The following is a 22,401-nucleotide window of genomic DNA, read 5'->3' as shown; positions in this document are numbered from 1 at the left end:
CTCCATTTCATCCTCAGATACAAACAATGCATTGGATCACCATGACGTATCCTCCAATTCATCTTCCGACATGGCGAAGACACCATGATGACTTGTGCTCTCCTTAGAAAATGCAATATGATCGAGAATGCCAGTGATTGAGGTAAATTAAGTGAATGTGAGAGATTATGCGAATGAATGAAGTGAATGAATTCAAATAATTCACATGAATGGAGTGGATTATTTCAGCTCTTCTTCAAGATTTAGTTCGAGAATGTTTAGGGCTACTAGTGAACGATCGAGAATGAAGGTGAATGAAATGAGTGCGAGTGATTAATAGACTATTAAGGAAGGGAATGAGTTCAATCCTTAGTGAATGAGTCTACCTCTTAGTGCATGCTACTGAATTTGATGAATCAATTTGCTATAATCGTTAGTATGATCGTTGAAACGCCATCATTACACGTAGTTGGGCAATTGACTATTAGTGAGTTGGGCTCCTCATTAATCAGTTGAGCTCCCTTTTTTAAATGAGTCGAGCTCCTCATTAATTAGTTGGGCTCCCTCTTTTATAACAAGTTGGGCTCCTCATTAATTAGTCGGGCTCCCTACACCAAAAAAATTTGTACATTGCTTTGTCTACCTTCTCCATTATTGACTATTATTGCATTGTCTAGTATTGCATTGTTGTACATTCCTTTGTCAGCAATCTCCATTATTGACTAGTATTGCATTATTGAACATTGCTTTTGCATTGAGTCACACACTATTTAGAATGAGATTCAAATTGAGTCATATACAACTAGAATGAGATTCAAATAATAATACTCACAACCAAAATGTACATCAAATTGAGTCATATACAACCAGAATGAGATTCAAATAATAAGACTCACAACTAGAATGTACATCAAATTGAGTCATATACAACCAAAATGAGATTCAAATAATAAGACTCACAACCAGAATGTCCGCACCCTCATCTGTGTCAGATGATGTAATGAATGACAATTTACCAGGGTCCACTTTTTTCTTGCAGATTTGGATTTTAGGCCTCCTTGGTTGTTGGGTTATCGATTCTGACAGTTGGTCTTGACCACCATCGATCTTGACATGTGTCTCATCTTCTGGCATGGGAATTCCATGATTCTTACACTAAAATCCATACATAAGATTCACACATAATCATTCATACACTAGATTTAGACTCACATAAGATGCACACAGAATCATAAACCATACTTACATAAGCTTTAGACACAGCCGCAATCTTCAACTTCAATTTTGCCATCCTATGCTCCTTTCCCTTGTCATACCTGGCCATCTCTTGGCTGAAGAATTGGGCAATGAAATCAGCCTCCTTGGATGTTCGAAGTGTGTCCGGAGTGGCTTTGAAGATCTTAATCGCTCTTGTCCTCAACTTCCTCATGTGTGATTGGTGTGATCTGTTGTACTTTAGCTCTGGATCCCAAAAACGCTTTATTGATCGTTGTCTTTCGTAGTGGCTGAAGAATGGCGTGGTTGTACTCCTCATGGAGGTCGATTGCTCTTCTTCTTCTATCTTTATCCCCCGAGGCAATACTACACGGATGCCATGTGCGTTCTGTAAGTGAGCCTCCATGTCAGCTTTTTTGTGAAACCATCGTACCTCTTTTCTACATGAATCTCCAACGATACATGTGCGACATTTGATACCTGTCGAGTCTCTTCCCGCCTTGAAGAGGGACATGGGGTCCACTACAACAATGGTGTGACATTTGCATTAGAAAAACCCAATATATACTTACTTCAATAATGATTATAAGAATGTACATCAACTCACCATTTACACTGATATCTTCAACACCATATTCGTATCCATGTTCGAGTCTTCAGTAATGATGTTTTCAACATCCATATCGTTGGATTTGGGGCACCTAGCACCCTTTCTTACAAAAACCCTAAACCATCATTCAAGTTAGCACACAAACATCACTATTTATACACAATATATACTTGAGAAATGATTCAGGCCATACCTCCCTTCATAGGGTATTGTTTCACCCCAATTCGCATCAAAGTCTATGAAGGTCTTGGACCGACTAACCATTTGTACAAAACACATGCCATCTTCAAAAACCACCAATGGATCTACGATCATATTTGGACATCCAAATTCTTGTTCAAAATCTAATCTCTTTTCGGTGGCTTGTTTCCTTGATATACCACATGGAAGCTTTATAGGTATTTCGGCCTCAGTCAATGTGATGGTTTTATACTCTCCCACCCTTGCCAGAGTTTGGATCCTTTTGGTGAAACTTGGTGGTGGTCGGGAACACGATCTCAGTAGAAACTCCAAATCTGTTGCTCCAGATATTGACCTTGAGCAGAGAGCCAAGTCTGGAGGTCATAATCATGACCTTGGTCAGAATGTGCAATTTGGCGATCAAGATCATGACTTTGGTGGGAATGATGCGTGCAGTCAAGGTTGAAACCATTATAGGAATCCCAAGCATGGGGATCTTGTTGCAGAAGTTTCTGAGAATCTTCTCGCTCAAGGTAAGGACCATGGTAGCGACGGGAAATTGGTCAATCTTACAGCCGAATATGGGTGAAAGCATCTAGATCACGATGAAGACAACATTGGGAATGCTAAAATAGGGTATTTTTCAATTGCAAATTCTGTGAAGAATCTTCATAGAACTACACAAGAGACAATGAATAGAAAACAAGAGAACTAGTGTTTGCATCTTGTTAAGTATGCAATAGTGGACTGCAATGGCCCTATCTATGACCTACACGTATCTTTGCAATATTTGCTTGTTGGACAACTTGGTGGAGTGAGAGTTTGGCCTCTCAGGCCTTTGATCAAAGGACACATAACATCGAAGAAGAAGAAGACTTCAAAAGTGTGTGTCAATGGGCAAAATAAGGAACATTATAATAAATTTGAAACAACACATAATGAAGGAAGTAAAATCTTAGAGATCCCCGAGTTTGGAAATAAGAAGTTTGAAGTATCGAGTGAGTTTCTTGAGCGTGATTCTACTATAGTGGAAGATATCGGTTTCCAGAAAACTTTAAAAAGACAAGAATTGACCTCGATTAAACCTAAGAATGGGTTGCATGATGTGGATGTGCTTGAGAATGGGTTCATGGTTTTAAACTTGAAGACAATTACATCTTTTCTTGATAAATCAAACTATACTGAAAGGAAGATAAAAGGTCAAAGATGCAATTGCAATGAAACCGGTTCAGTACCAATTAATGCCCGACTAAATTTAGAAGCTATTCAAACAGGACAGAATGGGGTCATGCTTGCATATGCATCTAGTAAGTTAAGTTATAGCCAAAAAGGTAAATGATTCAGTGAATTTTGATCTATACATATTCCTTACGATCAATGTTTTGTGACTTGTCTTGGTAATCTGTTTATAGGGGGTGAACAAGGTGAATTTGATCAGGAGGAACCAAATAGCCAGCCAAGAACTTCACAATCTTCAGTATTTTCTTCTTCTTTGAATGCATCATCATCGGTTCCAGTTTTCTGCTGCACTACTCACAGAGCTGTTGCTCAGTCGTCTTCTTGCCATAGCTCAACTTCCTCTATATTATCTAATGTGGAAACAACTTGTACCTTTCAGAAAGATGAATTTACGAAGGGAGTACAGGAAGGACTTTTTGTTCCTTTCCACAACCAAATCATTCCAATGAAAATGTCAGAACAAGTGGTCAGTATATGTAGTCTTTCAGGGAAAGAATATTTGATATTGGATTCCCAAGGGAAGTTGCATATACTGGTTTTGCAATACTCCCATCATGGTGGTGAGAGAATGATGCTCCAACAACAAATTCCTCTAGCTCCACTAAATGCCTTTATGCAACCCCTGCCATGTGTTATGAAAATAAAGATGGTAGCTGCTACTTCTGTAGCATCAACTGTTGAGAATTCTCTCATGCCTGGTATGATCTTGACCTGTAGGCTTGTTCTATGCCTAACGTGTATGTTGTAAAGAAGGAATTCTGTTTGTAGATTAAGATGCTATCCACACATTTTACTATAGGGAATTGCCAACTAAGAAACATAGTTAGCTTTTTCGTCAAATTTGGTATTTAACCGTCAAATTTTTGAGCTTTCACAAATTGAACATACCAATATTAAGCAATTCATAAATAAACAAGAAATATGATACATACCTCTGGACAGCAGGTAAGCAGGTGCTCACGGACAACAAGATAGCAGGTGGTGCGCCTCACTGAAGATGCCCCCAACAGGTGCTCGCGAACAGCAGGTGGTGCACCTCGCTCCTAAAGCCTAAAGCCTAAACCTTTGTCTACTTGTTTGTAAAGAGGCAAAAATGATAGGTATGGTTTTTTATAGTCAATCCCATTCATATAGTCGGGCTCCCTTTCAGAGAGTCGGGCTCCTTCTTTAATGAGACAGGCTCCCCTAAAATTGGACTTTTGATGGTGCGCTTTTTCACGCCTTTTCTTCATCCAGATTGGACGGTGCAGATCACACGCGCCCTCATCTAGCGACCTGCACCGTCCCTCTCCGTGGTTCCCTCACTTGCCCTCATAAATATTTGGTGGTAGTTAGACACCACGCATATACATACATACATACATACATACATACATGCATGCATCTATATATATTGTATGTGTACATATGATGTACGTATGTGTACAATGTATGTATGTATGTATGTATGTATGTATGCATGCATGCGTATATGTGCAAAAATGTGTGAAGAGAATACAAAGTATATCGGAAATTCCAAACGGCAGGGGAAGGAAAGGCGTGCCTTATTTCTCCATCCCATCCTATTCCATTCCTCTCTCTCTCTCTCTCTCTCTCTCTCCGTCTCTCTGTCTGGTCATTGTTTCTTATGTGGGCGATCATCTCATTCTCCTCAGAGATTTGTGTTTGGAGAAGGAAGCATATATTCAGTGTCTCTCTGCCATTGTAGAGATCCGGTAATGGCGTCTTCAACAATACGTCAGTAGAAGATCCACAACTCAATTCTTATAGCAGGTTTTTTGGGTTCGTTTTTTTTTTCTCTTCCATTTTGAGCATAACTGTTGAGAAGTGGGTGCTTCCCTCTTCTTGTTGCATTTTGGAGTAAAAAGACAGTGTTCCCCTCAACTTAGCCCTTTTTAAGGCTTTTTGAAGAGTCAGGAGCTATATGAAAGAGATGTGTTTCCATTGAATCATAGGAGCAAGAGGAGGAGTGTTGAAAAAGAAGCAAGGAAAGGAATGGGGAATTGTGTAGGAGGAAGCGCTGATTATACTGCAGCTCCTCAGGAATCCAATCCCCAACCTAAAAGCAATCACAATGGTGGTGGTGGTGGTGGTGGTACTAATGCTAGTAGTGGCAGTGGCACTGGACCCACCAAGAAAGCGATGCCCATTGGTCCCGTCCTCAACCGCCCCATGGACGAAGTAAAAACCTACTACACTATCGGCAAGGAACTCGGGCGTGGTCAGTTTGGGGTTACCTACCTTTGCACCGAGAAATCCACAGGTAAACAATAATCATTAGTCTGTATTCATGTATGTATGTATGTATGTATGTATGCATGTTGAGAAAGGGAGAGGACTCATTTAGATTCAGATTGTATGTATATGGGATTGTCTCTATTGTGAGAGCGAAGAAGACAATGAAGAAGAAGAAATGCCTGCATTAAGAATGCATATGTGACACAACGCTTATGTGTACATGAGCACGCAATGATGTTTTAACCTAATTCACACCTAATCTGTTTTGCAGGAAAACTTTACGCTTGCAAAACCATTGCAAAGCGTAAACTTGTCAACAAGGATGACATTGAAGATGTTCGAAGAGAGGTTCAGATCATGAATCATCTTGCGGGACACCTTAACATCGTAGAAATGAAGGGAGCTTATGAAGACAAGCGTGCTGTAAATCTAGTTATGGAGCTATGTGCGGGTGGAGAGCTCTTCGATCGAATCATCGCTAAAGGGCATTATACTGAGAAGGCTGCCGCAGCTGTCGGAAGAACTATAGTAGAAGTTGTCCAAACATGCCATGCATGCGGTGTAATCCATCGTGATCTCAAGCCTGAAAATTTCCTACTTGATAGCAAGAGCGAAAATGCTAACCTCAAGGCAACTGATTTTGGGCTTTCTGTGTTCTATAAACCAGGTATGGTCACAGGGAAATATTATACGTGCTCATGCATACTTTGGATTGGGTTCCTTTCAATTAAGCATGTAGCTTGATTTGATCATGTATTGGATACGTTTTGCTCGTCCATGGAAGCCAATTTGCTCATGCATGGGGTTCGATTTCATCGTACGTGCAAACCAATTGGCTCTGTCAGGGGGTTCAATTTGATCATGCATGATGAACTATTTGATCCTGTATGGATTTCGATTCATTCATGCATGTGGCTTTATTCGGTCATGCTTGTGTGGTGTAGTAGTAAATATGCTTAAAAATGTGCACTTAAGTAACCTTGGTGGAGAGATTTTATGGACAGGTGAGGTCTTCAAAGATATTGTGGGTAGTGCATATTATGTTGCACCGGAGGTTCTCCGGAGACATTATGGTCCTGAGGCAGATATTTGGAGTGCGGGTGTGATTTTGTACATCCTCTTGACTGGTGTCCCACCATTCTGGGCAGGTAACTCTTCTTTTTAATTTCATTTCAATTCATTGACACTTCCCAATCTTATAGAATTGGTGTTTTCGTACATTTTATGCTTCTTAGTTAATTTCTTCCTTCATATTCATGCAATCTTATATCAACATAATGTTGTTCATCTAGACACCGAGCAAGGCATTTTCGATGCAATTCTTAAAGGCCAAATCGACTTCAGTAGCGATCCGTGGCCATCCATTTCACGAGGAGCAGTCGACCTGGTCAAAAAGATGCTAAAGCCAGATCCAAAGGATCGTTTGACTGCAGCACAAGTGTTGAGTGAGTAAACTCCAATCCTTAAACATTATGTGGAACTCCAATCCGTTTCGCACATTTTGTTATATAAGTGTGTGAATTTTGAACTCATTGATTCTATTTTTACTTGCTGGTGAGATTCACTAAGTTTTCATATTCTGGTCTCTAGGACATCCGTGGATCAAGGTTGATGGTGATGCCCCAGATAAACCGATCGACAATGCGGTGCTCGGCAGGATGAAGCAGTTCAGAGCAATGAACAAGCTGAAAAAACTTGCATTGAAGGTGTGGAACTAAACTCTAACATTGATATAATTATTAGTGGTCCTTGAAGGATCAAGAGACCACGAATGATGATGATCATATATGTCCCCGCTGATGTTTCTCATGGTCATGAAAACATTTCAGGTAATTGCAGAAAGTTTATCAGAGGAGGAAATTATGGGTCTGAAACAGATGTTCAAAAACATGGACACCGACAACAGTGGCACCATTACATTTGAAGAATTGAAAGTTGGGTTGGCAAAGCAAGGTTCAAAACTCCCCGAACATGAAATCCGCCAGCTTATAGAAGCAGTAAGTCTCATGTTTTTGAGGAAAAAGAACACGAAATTAATCCAGAATATCCCTTAAGTTTCCAAAAATAACCAGAAGATCCCTCGGTATCCCAAAGTTTACTACTATGGAAGGGGTACCTAGTGAATTTTGAAAAACATAAGTAGGTTGGGATTTCGCATTCTGGTAATATTGAAAAATCCAACAAGTTAGGGGACAATGACGCACATTACCTTGCTTATAATTTCATGCTAAGGTTTTATGGATATATAAGGGCAGAGCTAGTTACACTTTATATATTCTAAGTGATGTAACTGAATTCTCCTCCATTTCTAGTAGTAATGTACAAGAGTGGGTTTCTCTCTCTCTCTCTCTCTATCCTCATTAATATTGATTCCTAATTGAAGATGTGTGTGGGTGTGCACATAACACTTATCTTAAAAACTAATGGTATGGATTATCTTCTTTTGTGTGATCCTGATGATCTGATCATTGGCAGGCTGATGTCGATGGGAATGGTACTATCGATTACTCAGAGTTTATTACAGCAACAGTCAACATGAACAAGATGGATCGGGAAGAACACTTGTATTCTGCATTCCAATATTTTGATAAGGATGGGAGTGGGTAAGAACGAGTATTTCTGGATTTCTGTGTGGAGATTTTTGCATAGATAAAAACTCAGCCAGCAAAAATGAATTATGTTGGTTTTTACCTGAAAAGCTTGCTTTTGGATAGACATACATCTAGAAATTTAGAATGTGAAATTCAACGGTAATTAGTGTAGGATTAAGAACAATATTTGGCATTGCACAAAGAAATCTCGGAAGCATTTCTTGCTTTGTTTTAGGACTTCATTTGGTGTATGTTTGAAATATGCGTGTTTCGGTTGTATTTGTTTAATGCAAGGTATATTACAATGGATGAATTGGAACAAGCATTAACAAAGCATGGTATGGGAGATCCAGACGCTATTAAAGATATCATAGCGGAAGTAGATACAGACCATGTAAGAACTCATTTTACTACTATTGAACTCCGATTTGTTTTTGCGGAATTATTTTTTACTACCATTGATACTCAAATTCATGTTATATATATATATATATATATAACATAATTGGATATAAAATGTTTTTGTATTGATAACATGGATTTGCGAATATGGTGGGTTATAATATTATATTGCATTTTCAGGATGGAAGAATCAACTATGATGAGTTTGCAGCTATGATGAGGAAAGGGGTTGGAAAATAACCAAAAACTGATGGATGGCAAAAAAAAGAAAAGCATGAAATGTTTTGAAAAACAATTGATCCAGGGATATTAAACCACACACAAAATTAAATGTTTTGGACATCAATCAATTAATGGAAAGAAACTACATACAAAATAAAATGATATCGGCATCATCATCGATCAATTGAACTACATACAAATGTTTGCATGATTATTAAGAGAGTTTGGTTTTTAGATTAAAAAAATGATTCATGGACCATAGTTTTTAGAATGTACAAAAGAACCAAAGAGAGGCTTGATTGCAGATGTAAACAAGAGTCAATAAACATTCGATTCATTAATGTAAGGTTTGAATCAAATGAATGCTTCAAAAAACCAACATAGCAAATGGAAAACTCAATTGTTATAAACAAAGTTCTGAACAAATTAGTTTTCGATAAAAATAGAAAGAGATTTCTCTGTCTCTATAGTAATCAAAGTTCTCATCAACGAGAGTGCCAACATCTTCATACATTTATTCAAAATGCCCTAAAAGAAATGGAAAAGTAACGTTTGGCAAACAAACAAACATGATTTTTTGAAGTTACCTTCGTGGATAAACAAATTGAATTAGTGTCCAAATGGTAAATCAGCTTTTGGTTCTCTAAAGGTAGAAAGCATTATAAAATGACCAGAATAAATTAGTAACTATTATATTCATATAGTATTTCTATCTGTATCAATCAGGTCGCTGTAGTATAGTGGTAAGTATTCCCGCCTGTCACGCGGGTGACCCGGGTTCGATCCCCGGCAACGGCGAGTTTTTGTGCCCTTTTTTAATCTTATCACTTTTTTGCCTTTTTCATTACACCTAAACCGTTTAGATGTTTTTAATTCATTTCCTGCTGAACTTGCTTTTTGCTTTCCCTATACGTAGTAGGAAAAAAAGAAAACATTCGTTGAGAAGGGGAATGTAGATATAGATATAATACATTCATTCTCCTTATGCCCACAAAAAAGAAGTATATGGTGATACAATTCATTGGATTTATATGTTGTAACAAAGGCTTGATGATGTTGTGCACTATTTTCAGTGGATTTACATGGTCACGATTGATCTTCGTGATGAATGCTGAAGTTTTTTTAGCATCGTCATCATCAATCTAATACTCGAAACATCTACATAACAAATCGTACACAAATTCTGTAGTGGGTTGTCATGGAAACAAAGAAAATAACTATGGTGATAAATAGTTATGAGGATGGTAGCGATGTGTCAATTCAAGTCTTGTTGATGAAAAATAAACAACACACAATTCAAGTCCATCGATAAAATAAGTATTCATTGTTTTGATACATTGCTCACTTTGTGTGATAAACATGTGTCATTATGATTAGACTTTAATCATTACGAAGAGTGAAGATAACAAACAGGTGTTTTTACTCGAGATCACAAATCATCCAAAAGAAAAGAATGAATGAAATTTCATCTTCAATGTTAGCTACAAAAAATATGTATACTATATATATAAACCCCCCTACTTTCTCGTTCCAATTTAGAGAACCAGATGTGGTCTCCTCCTCTAAAAAAATAAATGAATGAAATTTCATCTTCAATCTTAGCTGCAAAATATGTATACTTTTTCTACTATCCAATTTAGAGAACCAGATGTGGTCTCCTCCTCTCTGTTGTTGACATAGGAAAAGCAATGAGAGGCTCATAATGATCAGCCCCACCTCCACACCAACCTTCAAAAAAACAAAAACTCTTTACAAATTAGTGAGGATTAAAAAAAAAAAAAGCAGACTGTATATACTCAAAAACCTCTTTCCATATCAGTTAAAAAAACATTTAGTGTACTCAAAATTCTCTACAGATTGGGTTAAAGAGAACGAACCAATGTGGCTTCAAAAATGTGTGGATTGTCATGCGAAAAAGAGAACTGTATATACTTTAAAAACCTCTTTACTTATCAGTTAAAAAAACATGTAGTGTACTCAAAATTCTCTACAAAATGGGTAAAAGAGAACCAATGTGACTTAAACATGTATTAAAATTAGAAATTTTATCGTCCATAAAGAGGCCAATTTTGACCTATGGGACCAGAGTATACATGTGTTCTTGATATATGTCTCCTTCCTAAGAAGGGGTATTCATACGTTGAAGCGCAAAGTCTCTATGTGTTAGTAAAGCATACACATATGAGCTCAACCTTCTAGGTGGTGTCTTAAGTATGGCACTTAAGTTATCACTCCCTCTTAGTATGTCAGCATATCTTGAACGAATTGCACTATATGTCGAGCATGTGAAGAGCAAGTGACATTCATCCTCTACCATGCCTTCATTGCATACTTTACATGTCTTCAAATTCGTTACATTTTGATACCATGTAGATTGTCATATGGAAAAGGACAAATGTGACCGACCAAAAACATTTGGTAACATTTGGTGTGGTGTACGTGTGTGAGAGAGAGGCCAATAATTATAATCTACATTACATGACAGCACATCAAATCTTATGTTTGGTTACCTGTGCCTTTCATAAAGAGGAAAATGGGTCCTTGTTGGATGTCCCCCCGTGGACGATGAGGCAAGAAGAAGATACAATTCTCTTCATCTACCATGGCATCTTCACCATGGGCTTGAACCTGGACAATGAAAATAACAACATTTTGATGCATGTTCATACAATGACCAGTCCATAAGCATGCATGCCTTTTTGCATGAAAAAACACTTAAAAATATGAAGGATGCACAAGAAATACATGTTTCCACTCTATATACATACAAGATATCTATCATACATGCATCTTGTGAAATCAAAAGCAATTATTACCACAAAGATTACTAGTTATATACATACAAACAAACACACACACACACACACACACATTTGAACATTGTCAAATATGCGAAATGCATGAGAGGTGATTACCACATAAATTTCTCGTCGATATTCAGTTGCTAGACTTTCGATTGCAATGTCGTCACCGAATGCCGCGGCACGGCCATCTCTGTTTTCATCCACAGATAACAAACCATCCTCAGTGTATTGCAACGTGATGATATCATACTCATCCTTTGCATTTCCCCCGATGGACATATACCTAGCCCATGTTGTTCCATTATTCACTGGGATACAATGTTCCTTGTACACAGTTTCCGCAGCAATGTCCCTAATAGCAGAAGGGAGAGAAAATAAGCACTTGAAATATATATATGTATATATATAGATAGATATAGATATAGGTATATAGATATATATGTGTGTGTATGTATATATATATGTCACTGACCTTAATTTGTGTAAGCATTACTATGTGCATTTTCAAATGGAAAAAATTACTTCATTTAGAACAATGAAGTTTGTGTTGTGCTTTAGCATGCACTGCCATGTTATTCTTTAACTCACATTGGAATCACTAAATTGTAAAGGCAATGATTACTTAGGCAACATTACAAAAGATTTGATTTTACCCCATTTCGATCACAATTCCACCCCACCACTTCAATGAAAAATTGACCCATTGTAAAAAATGGCTTGTTCTTGTTTTAACCAATATTAGATTAAGGATTATATATTTTTTGTGATTTTTGGAAACGATTATAAAGAAAGCTACATTTTCTTCTTCTTTCTTTTGTTTGTTTGTTTACCTGGGCATGCCAGATTTTTCGAGATCCTCAATGGCCAAATCCAATGCTTTGCGCTCCAACTTCTTGACGATAAGTTTAACCTCTTGAACCACATGAACCCCCCATCCAGTGTTTAAATCCGGACAATAAAGATTCTGTATTGATGAATCAATGACATCTTGATCGAGTCTCGACCAATCATTATTACCATGCCAGTTACCATTGCTGTTATAATCACGTACGAACCTTTCAACTGTCTTCAACCGAAGCTCTTGAGGAGATAAAGATTTGATTCCCATGGCGATTAGGGAGGCATTGAAGAGACAATTCCCATCTGCTTCTACTTCGCCTCCATAGTGTAAAGATAAAACATATGAGAGTGAGGGTATGTTGCTTGGGTGCTTCCACAGTATACCTTGAGAAGCGATTCGACATAGTGCTGAGATCTGCTGAGTTCCAAGGCCTTTTACTTCTTCCCATGATCCACCCTTGGGAATAATTGCGTCTAAAGACGTCTTGGATCCTTCATTTGGCTTCAAATTCACCATGATTTCTTGATCTAAAGTCCATGTATCTTCAATTGTAGAAGAAGGGGAAGGACTCGAAGAAGAAGAAGAAGATGATGATGATGATGATGATGAAGCGAGCGGTTGATATGTGGATGAGAAATGGACTAATTTCCCCATTTGTTGATGTAAAGCTCTGCTTAAAAGGAACCCTAACACCATAGTATCTCCGACGGACAGAAAGACAGACAGATCAGAGAAGGCGATGGCGATGGCGATGGAAAAGCTCTCTCTATTTCTCAGTATATTTCTTCTTTACTGCATTTCTTCTTCTGTGTCTCCAACGGCTAGTTTTTTGGCCCCATTCACTTAATGTACATACATAATAATAAGAGTTTAGTTTGTTTGATAATGGATGAATGAATGGATATATGGCCTCTCTATTAGTAGTACTAGCAGATTGTGGAGGTTTCATTCTGTTCGGTTTGGTCAGGTATGGCCGGCATGGACATCAGGTTTGGTCTTTGTCCGAATTGGTCGGGTCAGGTCTAGTCGGGTATGGCCAACATGGACATCGAGTCTGGTCTTGTCTGATTCGCTCTAGGTCTGGTTGGCTACAACCAACATGGACATCGGGTCTACTTCGATTAAGTCTGGTATGGCCAACATGGTCATCGAGTCTGGTCTTGTCTGATTCTCTCTGGGTCTGGTTGGCTACGACCAACATGGACATCGGGTCTACTTCGATTAGGTCGGGTATGGCCAACATGTACATTGGTTGGGTCGGGTATTGCCCAACATGGGCATTGACTCTGGTTTGGTCAGGTATGGCCAACATGGACATTTGGCCTGGTCTGGTTTGATCATATCATTGTCAAATTTTAGATCTCCTCTTTGTTGGGTATGGCTCGTGCGGTCTTTTTGGACTAGCTCTCGAATTTTGTGGAAGTAAGTATTGATGGCCTCTTACCTTATGCATCTCCAATTTTGTTCGGGATGTTGTGAGGACACTAGATTTGAAAGTATGGGTTCAGGACTTCGTAGCAATGTACAATGTACGACTTCACTTCGTAACAATAATCAAATTCTTAAGGAAGAGGCTCAAGATAGGATTTGTAAAGTTGCTCTATGGAATAGGAATCCATGACTGTAGTCAACCTTATATAAACGTGGAGTTAACTTTCGATGGAGAAGGTGTGTAAATGGGCCACGACATGCATGGCGTCCTAAAGTAAACACACCAAGAAATAATATTCAACCATATGTTTGATGACACCGCCCAAATGAACATCATGCAAGTAGAGTTGTCATGGCCCAACCTTGGCGAGGGTATGCACGATCACATAGAGAAATGTGAAATGTATCAATAGTGGGGCCAACCAAGAGATTAGTACCAAATGCATGTCCACCTATTCTACCATTAGGACCCTTCCATAAATGGGGATTATATTTTGTGGGACCAATCAAGCAAAAGAGTCATACAAGACTTTGATATATGTTAATGGCCTCTCGGTAGACAAATTAACAAGAGGTGGTACCATTGAGAGGCAGCAAAAGCAAATGATGCCATGATCCGATTCGAATCTCCGTGGAGATTGTAAGTGGTTGAGGGAAACATTTAATCAATAAGGTAATAGAAGAGATCATTGCAAGCCATACGGTAATACGAAAGAAGACCATATTGACCACCCTCAATGCATTGGGTACGGGAGGCAATAAACCAAATAATTGTCTACATCCAATAGAATTTATTCGAGGTTAACAAGAAAGATTATATAAAAAGCTTGAACCCCAATAAGATACCCTACACAAATACTCAAATGCACATGTTAAGGGCATAACTTTCCATCTTCCTCAAGGTCTTGTAGTTCTGAAGAGTCCCGCGAACATATCTCTTGACGATTTGAATGACAAACGACACCACGTTGAACACTTTAGGTGAAAAAAACAAACACTATTTATCACTTTCTAGTTTTTAATATTTATATTTTATTGGCACCCAAATTGTTGAACTTTAGGAACCCATTAACAGTTGGTCCCCATAATCTAGATCATGATTATATTAATATTCATAAATGAGGTCACGTTGTATACGGGCATCCAACAATAATCGTAAGAGATAAATTATATTGCACTTCAATTTATTGAGTAATACTCATACAAGTTTGAATGTTGGTAAACATAAATCCAAGCTTTTGGTTGATAATCAAGGTAGATCATGTTATTTGTCCAAAGAAAACATAAGTTGCATGGTATCTTCTCGAACATGGAAGAAAACTTGATTACGAAATGCCAAAAGATGGTGCAATTTCTCCTCATTTGGGATTTGAGGGATGATGGAAGGACATACACATTAAACTTTGGGTTTTACCACTTAAAGAAAAGGTGTTATTATAGAGATGTTCATTGGGCAAACATCCAATAAAGGATTTCACCATAGGTAAAAAAGTGAATTACTTATTCTCTTTGTGTGAGATGTTGTAGACAATCTGAAACAATTATTCTCTAGCAACTCAAAGCTAATCATCATCTCAAGTTTCAAAACATATAACCTAGAATATCTTTTTGGTTGTAAACTTGTATGATATCTTTCTTCTTCTTTTTTTATAAAAGATTTTCTTCAATAGTATTAAGAACAAAACGCCCGAAGGTTACAACTTTCTTTATACACTGATATAAAATACGAGGATGTTTACATTTGTTGATATTCAAAGAGTCCATGGAAGTCGAACCTAGCTACCAAGAAGGTTACAACTTTCTTTATACACTGATATAAAATACGAGGATGTTTACATTTGTTGATATTCAAAGAGTCCCCTCATTGGATCAGATTTTGGGCATTTATGACGTTTGGGATAGCTCGCAATCATGTGGTATTTGGTCACTGCATGTCAATAGCATTTGTTTTTTCAAGCCTGTTGGAGTTAGTCTTTTTACGATTGCCGCCAAACAACAAAAATCTCTACACAAATATTTCAGCTTTATTCGAGTGCATTTGTGCATTGAAAAGCCATCTAGTTCTTTGTGGATGTTAACTTCATATTGACATTTCCCATCAACAATATATATATTAGTAAAAACAAGGAATCTTTCCAATAAGTGAAATAATCGGTTCAAATGATTCAAAGATGGTGTCATAATGTTTTATTTCAATTTGTATGTTCTTTTAAGTCATATCAAAATTGGGCTTGATTTTATGAGTAGAGTGAGCATTACCTTTTAAGTTGTATTGGCAACATTATGGTTTTTGTTCGTTCTATTGTGAAAGAAACCACAATGTCAATGTTGTGAGCCTAGTTTTATATTCTAGTATATCACTTCTTTTTGTTTGTTGAAAACACGGCAATGCTAATGCCATAGCCAATGTTGTAAACCAAGTTTTTTTATGATGCCTTTACATGGCAAACATATATAGCTCTCAAGCAAAATTTATGAAAGGGTCTTACGATGAACATAACATCGAGCCTATTGCACAAGAGATGCGCAAGATTTAGGAGTACACCTCTCATATTTCTATATTTTACTTTTACACTTTCAATAAAGCAATCTATGGGATCTATCAAGAAATAGTTTTGAGGGGACATCTAAAGCAGATGTGTAAAGGCAATGCTTTCACATGGTACTTTAGCACATAACACCTTGCTTTCCTTGTTCATGATGCTTATCATCCACTTGGTCTTCATAATAATCGACATGGTCCTCGCTATTAGCTTTATCTTCTAGATCTTGTACGTATCCCTTCTTGTCATGAGATTCACCGGCATTTTCTCCCCCATCGCACTTCATACATTGAACAACAAAATCTGGTGGTACATTTATGATCCCCCACTTTTTTATTCCAATCTCTTGAGTGATACTTCCATCTTTTGGTGAAGTATTTGAATCCTTAAGGATGCACCTTTAGGTTTGTCCAATGTTGTGTTTATAGTAGCTATTTCTCTTGTAACTTCTTCCCAACTCAAGTCCAATCGTCCTTAAAGATACAAGTGTATATTATTATGTCATTTTTATCTCCAAGCCCTAATGGTTCAACTACCAAACTAAATATATTGGTGTGTAATTTGACTTATATAGATCTCAAAATATGTGCATTGTTGCACATTGACGTATAATTTAATACCTTCTATGCACAGATGTTTACGCAAACAATTGATGAGCTTGAATATCGTAAGAGAATATCACAACATGCATACCAACCTTAATCATATGTCGATGATTTGACTAGGAAGTCCTAACATCGGTGGGTATCCATCTAACCTATCGAGATCCTTGTAATGCTGACATATGCACATTGCCTTACTCTTCAACTCGATGAATGTGTTCTCTTGAGTCTCAATATTTGATCATACAGTAGTTCCCTACCGAATGATGATGACACCGCGCCTCTTGGTTAGTGTCAACTCTTTCTTAGTAAAAGGAACAAACAAGTGTGCCAATTTGAGAACAATAAGCTTTACATGCCCATTCTGTGGTTTTCATGCTTTATATTTCATATTTTTTTTGTCCATTGAAAGAGAAGAATTATTGAACATTAACTTTAGGCCCATATCTATTTGTTGATCCATTCACCCTAGACATTGACTCTTAGTATCAGATTCCATAAAAAGTGGTGCATGCCAACTACATTTTGACTCGCTTAGTATCAATAAAAAGTGATGCTCGACAAGTATGTTTTAGAACATTCAACATTTGTCTATTTAAACACTTATCAAATTTATGATGAGTCATTTTATCCGTGCTTTGAATAGCATGATTGATTTTAGAAGTGAGTGAAGTCGGTAGCAATAATTATGTTTTGTCGGTAACATCGATCATGTTTTATAATGTGATGATGTTAGATGTGACGTGGACCTTTTTATTATGCACTTGGCAAAATATTTGTCACAAAAGTTTGGATATTTGTAAATGTTTTGCTATACTTCAAATGATAATGAATATATGTGGCTCTATTTTCTAACCATCCTACCAAAAAGCTTTGAAATGCTATGCACCCTAATAGGGAACAAATCGGATATGTTAAAAGTGTTCTATCTTCTAGTGCCCACTTTCTAGATATGGGAAGATGGTGGAACGATGAATCCACATAAGTGGTAAAACACACGTAGAAAAGCATTATTGAGTTAGTTGCTTTCTAGACTCTAGCGTATTAATCTTTTGTAGAGGATATGCTAATGCTTTTGATTCGTACACTTTTGAAGCTCTATAAAGTTGTGGACCAATTCACATAACTCACTCATAGTATTTCTTTTCGACTTAAAGATGCTCAAACCCTTTGAGATGGAAATGCATGTGTGCTCTCCAATTTGTGTTGTGGATTCTTATATCAAATTCTTTAACATATTGAATGGATTTGCGTAAAACTAACTAAAACAATATGAACATAATGCATTTTCATCATATGTGCTCTCTAGAGGTCTTATGTTCAATGTGTTTCTAACCATTTATTTATATTTCTAACGAAACCGCAAATTATGTGATGATATTGCCACTTCCAACAATGGCATAAAGATCAAGCCCGAGATAAGCGAGTGATTGACCGAATGAGAGGGTTTATCGATATAATCAGTTGGCTATTGACATGGCAATACGACAAATATATAAATCCCTGTATATATTTGTAGGCCAAATCCACTAGTTGCATTTACTAAAGTTTTTATATGATATGATTCTCTGACAAATATTTTTTGAGGACAGGGATGTTCTACAATCTAAGAAAACACAATGATACAAACTAAGGATAATTGTAGGCCAATCAATACATGGAATTACCTTTTCCACACACTTTATGTATGATGGGTGCAAGATATAGACAAGAGACAAGTTAGCATGTATGCTTATGTATATGCATGTGTGTAGTAGGTGTTATATGCGTGTTGCACATATATGTGTGCATACATAAGTTGCGTTAATCTATTTACAACAATGGGATTTAGGTAACAAGAAGATTCTATCCATGATTGGTCATCTTCTTTTAAACACGTAATCTATGTAGACATTACATTTGTTAATCTCATTTATCTTTGAATTACAACATGAGAAAACCATCATTTGGGCGATTTGTTGATGCTAGGAAAGTAACTCTTGACAATAGAATTGTTTTTCTTTGGCGGGGAGGGGGAGGGGGCGGAAGTTGAAGCCATTCTATACAATATCACCAAATCATCACACTATTGCAAAACATCATCGATGGATCCTTAATCCTTAATCTTGAACATAATATACTTTCCCTTGCACAATGGGAAGCTTAAACTCGAGGTTTTAGAGCAAGCATGATCAATCCCCAACTCACAAACTTGACCAAATACAATTTCTCGGTCCTCGATAGCAATAAATTCTCGTGTAACAATAATTATTGAGCTTCTAACTTGGAGCATGAAAACTGAACATTAATATAATATCGTGCATGGATTGTCAAAGCTTCTCCTTTGATTAGAGAAATACATCAAATAATTTGAAGTAATAAAATGTTAAACCTGGCATAAGAGATATGGGGGAGAATATTTTATTTTGACCTTAGCCCAAATATAAAAATTTGAGAATCATTTTTCTTTGTGCTCAAATGTTGAAAAACTGATGGAAGCATATTATGATTATCAATATGTATACAAAAAAAGGGGGGGTCTTACTCCCACAAGACCCCAAGTATCATTAATCCTCAAAGTAACTCGATATTCTACTGTGTGAAGAATCATGAATGATCCACGGATACATGTGACTAAGCATTATAAATCAAATGTATCATTTCGGGTCATTCAATTTGTAGCATTAAGAATATATGTTGTGTAAAACATCTCAATAATTTCTTTAGTGTACAAGTTGGGAAGCAAATTTTTAACATTGCATGTGAGTCAAGGATTTATGTACCATAAATTGATAAGCCACACATCATTAAAAGGCTGAACAATCTCATTTGATTTGGGATTCATTTCGAATGGTCTAAAACAGTACAAATTTGTGATACGTCAAAAGTTAATGAATGTCTAGGAAGAATAAAAGTCTTTTTTTGTTTTAGTATTTCATTTCGCTGATATTAAGTGTAGTATTTATTAACAGCTTTTGAATTGTTTCCTAATTCAGTTGAATTTAAGAACTTGTGGTTTCCCTTTTTAGGAAACTTTAAGGTTTTAGTGATGGTTCCTCGAGGAACTTCCTTAAATTTACAATAGTCCATGTTATCCACTTAAGTGATTCAATAATAACCCACACGTTTTCTATTCAGAATCCTCTTAAATGATTGAATAAGAACCCAAACAATTTGGGGGGAAAGATTGGAAATCTGTTCCCAACATTGAAGAATTCCCAAAAATATTTTGAAAGGGGGGGGGGGGGGGGGGGGATTGGTTATGAGAATCTATCAATGACCTTACGGACTTTTGCCGCATAGGGATATTGTGTCACACTGGATTAGTTCATAAATAGTCATCCAATGGATGATCATTTGATGGAACAAATCGCACCTTCAAGAGGAGGGTTTCGTTTGGGCATTGGTGAAGAACAAATCGGGTATATTCCAAACAATGAGACTTGACCCGATGAGATGGGAACACTTATTTCTCTCTCCCACGATAAAACAAATGAAAATCCTGTTGACCTGAAATATACTTGATGTCATTGCTTGTTTTCGAATCCTCAAAATGCCACCCCACCCCCAACATATCTCTCCTTTATGGAGGAGAAGTTTCATGCTTTGGTCTTGTAATTCAATTCATGACGATCGTAAAAAACTTAACGGTTCTTACTCCTCAATTCATCGGCAAACAATTGTCTAGGCAATATATCCGACACAATTCACGTAGAAGATGCCAACTCCAAAGAATCAAATGCTATAACTCTTCAATTGCTCTTCACCAACATCCAACGAATGACAGGCATATCGATCTTTCACTGGTTAAAAAGTTTCTGAAATCGGCAAGGGGGGGTTCTGACAGGTAAATATGAGAATCTTTTTTTCTTTCTTTGTCTCCGTGGCGGGGGCTATATCGTGTAAATATGAGAAACCTTCTCTCTCTCTCTCTCGCTCTCTCTGCGGGGGGTGTATCATGTAAATATGAGAGACCTCTCTCTCTCTCTCTCTCTCTCTGGGGGGTATATCATGTAAATATGAGAAATCTCTTGCTCTCTCTAAATATGAGAAACCTCTTGAATGGGGGTAAATACCCCATTTTTTTTGTAAACCAATTGTCTCATGGGCCAAATTTGGTCTAAGAAGACGTTAATATATCTTTCTTTCTCTGTGTGGGGGGGTATATCATGTAAATATGAGAAACCTCTCTCTCTCTCTCTCTCACTCTCTCTCACTCTGGGGGTATATTATATAAATATGAGAAATCTCGCGCTCTCTCTAAATATGAGAAACCTCTTGAATGGGTAAATACCCCATTTTTTTTGTAAACCAATTGTCTCATGGGCCAATTTTGGTCCAAGAAGACGTTAATATATCTTTCTTTCTTTCTTTCTTTCTTTGTGTTGGGGGGGGGTATATCATGTAAATATGAGAAACCTCTCTCTCTCTCTCTCTCTCTCTCTCTCTCTCTAAATATGAGAAACCTCTCTGTGTGGGGGGGGGTATATCATGTAAATATGAGAAAACTCTCTCTCTCTATGGGGGTATATCATATAAATATGAGAAACCACACACACACACACACACACACACTCTCTCTCTCTCACAAGAAAAAGAAAAAAGAAAACAAAGACTCTCTTCTCTCCCCGCAGCCATCGCCATAGCTCCGTCATCTCTCTCTCTCTCTCTCTCTCTCTCTCTCTCTCTCTCTCTCTCTCTCTCTCTCTCTCAACCAAAGCCTGATCTCTGTGTATCTCCATCTCCATCTCCATCTCCATCGCTTCTTCCTTCTCTTGTTTCCTGCCTCTCTCGGACCAAAATTCGAAGAGAACAAACAAATCCTCCATTCCTAACTCCTCCTCCTCCTCCTTCCATATCTTTTCCCTCTCAGACACAAAAATTTGAAAGGGAGCAATCTTCATTCCAATCGCGTCTCTGATCACCTCTCCTGGAAAATTCTACGTCTTTTTCTCCTTCATTAGATCAAAAACAAAATTCGATCCCAGCAATTTAGCTGCCAAAGGTCGTATAATTCCGCTGGAGCTTTAGGCTTCTCTTTGTTTCCGAAATCCCTTCCCTTTTGTGTTTCTCTCACAAACGAAGCTGAATTGGATTGCGCGCACACGTGAAAAAAATCTCGCGAAAGAAGGTAATTTGGTAAGGCTTTCTGCATGTGTATACATATGCCCACAAATGTATGTATGTTTACATATACACACTTCTGCAGGTGTGTATGTATGTATGTATGTATGTATGTATGTATGTATGTATGTATGTATGTATATATAACACCCCCTCCTTTTTCCATTCCATTTCTCTCAGAAGAAGCTTTGTTCAGCTTAATACGTGGTGAATTTTATTTGAATTATTGCAGAAGGCAATTAGCAATGTCTGATAGGGATACTGATGAATCTAGGAAACATAATAACTTTTCTTTTGGAATACTGTTGTAGGATTTCACTTCGATAAGTCACCATCACCATTACCTTCTTCTTCTTGTTCATCTCCCTTTTCCTGCTCAAATGTACAATGTTGTTTTTATC

The 22,401-nt window shown here is 37.4% G+C and overlaps 3 protein-coding genes across 4 annotated transcripts; 2 read left to right on the top strand and 1 right to left on the bottom strand.

Annotated features, from left to right (window-relative positions):
- Window positions 1-2,081: 2,081 nt before the first annotated feature.
- LOC147856764 (uncharacterized) lies at window positions 2,082-4,008 on the top strand. Its single transcript, XM_087328545.1, has 4 exons — window positions 2,082-2,445; window positions 2,491-2,546; window positions 2,700-3,315; window positions 3,397-4,008. The coding sequence occupies exons 1-4, from the start codon at window positions 2,082-2,084 to the stop codon at window positions 3,969-3,971; spliced, it is 1,611 nt and encodes a 536-aa protein (XP_087184671.1). The 3' UTR covers window positions 3,972-4,008.
- Window positions 4,009-5,122: 1,114 nt separating this feature from the next.
- On the top strand, window positions 5,123-9,075 carry LOC147856763 (calcium-dependent protein kinase 34-like). Of its 2 annotated transcripts, XM_087328730.1 has the most exons (9): window positions 5,123-5,486; window positions 5,733-6,128; window positions 6,466-6,609; window positions 6,754-6,906; window positions 7,052-7,167; window positions 7,291-7,458; window positions 7,937-8,064; window positions 8,347-8,446; window positions 8,635-9,075. In XM_087328730.1, the coding sequence occupies exons 1-9, from the start codon at window positions 5,219-5,221 to the stop codon at window positions 8,692-8,694; spliced, it is 1,533 nt and encodes a 510-aa protein (XP_087184856.1). In that variant the 5' UTR covers window positions 5,123-5,218; the 3' UTR covers window positions 8,695-9,075. The 2 variants fall into 2 exon arrangements, with proteins under 2 accessions (XP_087184856.1, XP_087184857.1); XM_087328731.1 differs by lacking the exons at window positions 8,347-8,446; window positions 8,635-9,075 and having other exon boundaries at window positions 7,937-8,068.
- Window positions 9,076-10,118: 1,043 nt separating this feature from the next.
- Window positions 10,119-13,080, bottom strand: LOC147856762 (uncharacterized). The gene is made up of 4 exons (XM_087328732.1): window positions 12,311-13,080; window positions 11,592-11,832; window positions 11,187-11,304; window positions 10,119-10,404 (listed from the first exon to the last, which is right to left on the bottom strand). The coding sequence occupies exons 1-4, from the start codon at window positions 13,015-13,017 to the stop codon at window positions 10,313-10,315; spliced, it is 1,158 nt and encodes a 385-aa protein (XP_087184858.1). The 5' UTR covers window positions 13,018-13,080; the 3' UTR covers window positions 10,119-10,312.
- Between the last annotated feature and the right edge of the window lie 9,321 nt (window positions 13,081-22,401).

Source organism: Azolla caroliniana, unplaced genomic scaffold (assembly GCF_043228905.1).
Source record: "Azolla caroliniana isolate FFs.n. ecotype wild unplaced genomic scaffold, voAzoCaro1.0.p SCAF_12, whole genome shotgun sequence".
In the NCBI taxonomy this organism is placed as follows: Eukaryota; Viridiplantae; Streptophyta; class Polypodiopsida; order Salviniales; family Salviniaceae; genus Azolla; species Azolla caroliniana.
The sequence above is the reverse complement of the archived record's forward strand: the minus strand, read 5'-3'. Positions and strand labels throughout refer to the sequence as shown.